The following is a 4,926-nucleotide window of genomic DNA, read 5'->3' on the forward strand; positions in this document are numbered from 1 at the left end:
AGAGTATTCCCGCAGAGACGTGACTTTGAAAATTTTGCTCTTATGAAAGGATAAAAAGGATAAAATTGTGGAATTAAACGGTTGTTTAATTCCACAATTCTCATTAGAATAAAAACAACATTTTGTTGTTTAACTGAATTGCCTTATCATCCTGCTTCAAATGATTCTGAAGACATAATGCATGATATTTTTGAAGGAGCTTTTCCGTGTGAAGTTAAATGGCTTTTTTATCATGTGTTACATGGTATAATGCGGTATTGGTGTAGTGGTAAAGCGCTCGCTTCATAAGCGAGAGGTTCCAATGTTCGACCCGCACCACGTCCCTGGTAGTTCTGCGCTTAACTTGTTTCTCTGCGCAGCAACCTTGTTCGTCAAGGTTCGTGTTTTGGAGTTATAGAGTTGAGAGAGGGTTATAACCACTATTAAGTAGCCTTAAAAATGTGTTATATGATGTCAAATGTATGTCTATTACAGAAATGAATGCAGCTCAAAACCTAGGACTATTAAAGAGTCACACATGAAAAGTACTGACTCTTTACTAGGTCAACGCTCTGCTCAGATGCTTACACTGTTTATGTATTTTCCACTTATTTTGTCTGATGTTATTGATAAAGTAGATAAACAAAAGTGGAAATTTTACCAAATCTTAAAACAATTGTGTGATGTAATTTTATCTCCAAATTTAAATTGTTTACAAATCACATGTATTGAGGAACTAGTAATGGAACATCATACATTGATGTAAGAATGTTATCCTGAGGAAAATCTTCTTTATATGCATCACAGAATGATTAATTATGGAACAATTATAAAACGAAGTGGACCTCTTCCTCACTTTATTGTTATAAGATATGAAGTCAAACATAATTTTTCAAAAAGATTAGCTCATATTGTTTGCAATTTTCAGAACATTTTTTCAATTGAAAAGAGGCATCAAATTGCTCATGCCTTAGCTTGGATGACTCATGGTCCCCTAAAAACCAATGCTGATGTAAAAAATGGTGAAGTGTTTTTAGTTTCAGAATTAGAGAGCAAAAATGTTATTATCCTCATTATTAGTAAAGAAAGTGAAGTTTTAGCTGTTGATTGTGTAACCATATTGGGCCAGAAATACAGATTATGTGAAACAATTCTTTATGATTTTTATAGTGATGGTGAACCAGCATTTGCTCACATTGACCAGATTTTTGGTTATAGTGAAGTTGAGTATTTTTTCACAACAAAGTGGGTTGTCTACAAATATTGCAATCTTTATCTTACTGTTGTAAGTTGTTTATCTTACTGTTGTAAGTTGTTTATCTTACTGTTGTAAGTTTTCACAACAATTCAATCTTTATCTCACTGTTACTTTCAATCTTCATCTTACTGTTGTAAGTTTTCACAACAATTCAATCTTTATCTCACTGTTACTTTCAATCTTCATCTTACTGTTGTAAGCTATGTATAAGAACATGTGACATTATCGATTACAAACCTCTTAATTCAGTGCGTTGTTTGAAAATAAATTGCTAGTTCATGCTCATTATTTCGAATCATGTCAAGATAACTTTCTATACCTACCCCATGAAATATCTGGCGATATTGTAAATATTTATTATACGTAGTTTAATATTTTCTGATAAGTTCTATGGCAAAAACAATCTGATTATTATAGATATAGTTACATACATACATATATACAACCCTCAGAATTAGAAAAATAAAATTAATTGGAAATAAAATGCAGAATTTAAACTGTTTTAAATAGGCAAAAACATATTTTTACAAAGGTTTTACCATAAAAGATAGAAACTAGGTCAATAAATAATAGCTGATCTGGGAGATTTTTAGTTTAGGAGTTAGGTCGACATGCCAACCTTAATTCTGAGGACTGTATATAAATAAATATATATATATATATATATATATATATATATATATATATATATATATATATATATATATATATATATATATATATGTATATATTTATATATATATATATATATATATATATATATATATATATATATATATATATATATATAAATTGAGGGAGCTATTTTTAGTAATTTTTGAAAGTATAGCATTATGTAAGTTTAATTAAATTGAATTATTTGTTATGTTTTAGGAACAATCCGCAAACAGATTTCACTATTGCAAATAATCATGTTTCACATAATCAGACTAGTTATATATCAAACTCCAATCCCTTTTCAGATTCAACATATTCACGTGATAACGATGTTCTTCATACTTAGTGTCTAGTACTCCGAATAGACAATATCAAATTTGTAAATTTTTAATTTAATTTTCAACTGTTCTTTAAAACTTTAAGGACTACTTTTAGTTTCTGAAAATATTTTCAAAAAGTTTCTTCTTTTTTAGGATGTTCGTAAATTGCTTAATGAGCATCAGACAGGTAAACTTGTCATTGTTGAATATGACACAACTGGAATGTTACTAAAGTACAGGTTTGAATTGGTTCATATTCTTGTTAACATTATGGTCAATAAAGTTGGAAACTTGTAAATCATTACATGTGATTTTACAGTTTGTTCCAAATATCCTTTTATTTCTGAATATTTTAAGGACAGTAAGGTTTTTTAAATACTTTTTTATAATAAGATTACATACAAAAATGAACAGAATAATTAAATGTTAAGTTGGTGAATCATGGTAAATAACCAGGTAGAAAATCTATCTGTTTAACTTAAATCTATAACATTTTTTAGATATTATGGTATTATTATTTTATTATGTTTTTACTTTAGGTATCCACCAAGAGCAACAAAAATAAGTCTTGCTATGTCAATCATTAACGCTTTTCCTAAACTGCACTCTGGTGGACCTCTAGGATATGCATGTTATTTAGCTTTGTTATCTAAATGTAAATAGTTTTTTTGCTGTTTAAACTGCATTATCATTATTTGGATATTTAGGAAAATTACTATTACGCTTATAAGAAAATTGAAGTGAAAAAAAGAAAATAACACCTCATGGACATATTGAGGAGCAAGTGAAAACAATTAGGAAGTTTGATGGTGTACATGCCCGAGCTACTCGTAAACGAAAATCCATTTCCCTAACAATTTTTGATGTTGCAAGTAAGCCTAATAAAACTGTAAGTCATGCTTATATATACAACAAATGATGCTAAACTATTTTTTTTAGTTTCTTTTTCAAATGAAGAATGAAACATTATAAGTGAGTTGTCATTTGATGACATTCAGTATGACGAAAACAATTTATTCTTGAAAAAACTAAAGTATCACAAAGACACTGGATTATGTCATCAAAACCGCCTTTTCAAGAGTTTATTCGGAAATTTCCCCCATTTAAAGATTTAGGATTTAATGTTAGTAGTTTTGTTTTTTACATTAGTAATGTATATTCTAATGTCTTGGATTACTGCTATTGGAGTATATCGAGAGTAAAATTAATTTTTTATTTGAGAAACATGTAAAGACTCTTAATTATCATTACATTAGTTTCAGAGAGAGTTTACAGCAACATTTGAAAATGCTCAAGATATGCTTATGCAATGGGAGGATATAGCTCTTCATGTTATTACTTGGGCTTGTAGAAAGGCGAATCTAATGGCTAAGCAACTACTTTTAGAGCTTGACAGCCAACTAATATCTTCAAGTGGTATGTCACATCGTCTTCTTTAATTACTTTTTTTATATTTTATAACTTTCACTAACTATTTAAAACTATTTTCTTTATTCTGAAATATGTACTGTATGAACTTTTAAATGCTTTTAAAAATCAAAGATCGAAATATGGAATTTGCATTTCACTTGCTTCCGTACATTCTTCAATTGCCTCCTAAAAATAAGGATCAACCGTCTACAGCTGAAGTTGCAGCTCACTTTATTCAATCTTTTTCTGTAAGTTTTTTGTTTTTAAGTTTAATATTTCTAGCTAAATGGTATGTGCTATAAACTAGATCAATGATAATTTTGCTTCTATATCGTATCTTAATTATTTTTGTTTTTACAAAGGACACTACAGCTATGAAGACTGTAATTGATGCAAATAGACATACTTCTTTCATGCATCCATTTGTTATTACACTTGGGGCTCGTGGCAACTTGATTCGGTCCTTTATTTTTATAGAAAACAATGTTATTCCAATTAGAAATGACATGTTGAATGCAGTAGACCGTTTACTGAAACTATACTTCGTAATCGATATTGAATATGCGCCAGTGTGCAGACATGTTTTACATTTTTTACAACGTGTAGTTATGGGTATTAATGACGATTTGCCGTTGTCAAAAGGTGGCAGTGATCTGTCATTGTTTGTTAATGAAAACTTAAAAAGTGGATAAACTTTTAAATGTTTTTATTTTAATGGATACCACTAAATTTTTTATTTTGTAATTAATATTGAGTTTGTGATGTGTACATATATGAGGCAAAGTGTATCAATATGGCTAGTTTAGTCATATTGGTATACACAATATAATAAAAGTTACCTAGTATAACAGTTATTCAGTAATTGTTTGGAAATATTTATTTTATCATACTCAAAATATTTACTTGTAGACTGAAAGCATTTTTATATAAACAAACTCTTATGTTACAGCTTATGTTTTATGTCGTGATTTAATCATTATGTTTAAAAAATCAAAACTTAGCTTAAAAAAATTGAGTTTTTAAAAAAGTTGTTATGGCGTAACTTTTCATTTGTTTTCCATAAATATATCGATGGCTAAACTCCAACACCAGGTATCTAAAAAATCACAACTTTTCGGGAGACCAAAAAAACGTGATAGGGGAGAGTGTGTATAAATGAGCCAGGTTTTGAAGGAGCGAATACCATTATTTCTATCTTACTGGCATCCAATCCAAATTGTATTTAACTCATTGTGTGGCAACACTGGATACCTGTAATCCACAAAAAATGTACAGTTCTACTAAAATAAATAGCGTCGTAAA

The 4,926-nt window shown here is 29.0% G+C and overlaps 1 protein-coding gene across 2 annotated transcripts; it reads left to right on the forward strand.

The window, feature by feature from the left end:
* Nucleotides 1-284: 284 nt before the first annotated feature.
* Nucleotides 285-4,572, forward strand: LOC136083861 (uncharacterized). 2 transcript variants are annotated; one of them, XM_065803770.1, is made up of 8 exons: nt 325-1,264; nt 2,111-2,273; nt 2,368-2,453; nt 2,754-3,086; nt 3,154-3,337; nt 3,471-3,630; nt 3,757-3,872; nt 3,987-4,572. In XM_065803770.1, the coding sequence occupies exons 5-8, from the start codon at nt 3,269-3,271 to the stop codon at nt 4,314-4,316; spliced, it is 675 nt and encodes a 224-aa protein (XP_065659842.1). In that variant the 5' UTR covers nt 325-1,264; nt 2,111-2,273; nt 2,368-2,453; nt 2,754-3,086; nt 3,154-3,268; the 3' UTR covers nt 4,317-4,572. The 2 variants fall into 2 exon arrangements, with proteins under 2 accessions (XP_065659841.1, XP_065659842.1); XM_065803769.1 differs by having other exon boundaries at nt 285-1,264; nt 2,368-3,086.
* The last annotated feature ends 354 nt before the right edge of the window (nt 4,573-4,926 follow it).

Source organism: Hydra vulgaris, chromosome 08 (genome assembly GCF_038396675.1).
Source record: "Hydra vulgaris chromosome 08, alternate assembly HydraT2T_AEP".
In the NCBI taxonomy this organism is placed as follows: Eukaryota; Metazoa; Cnidaria; class Hydrozoa; order Anthoathecata; family Hydridae; genus Hydra; species Hydra vulgaris.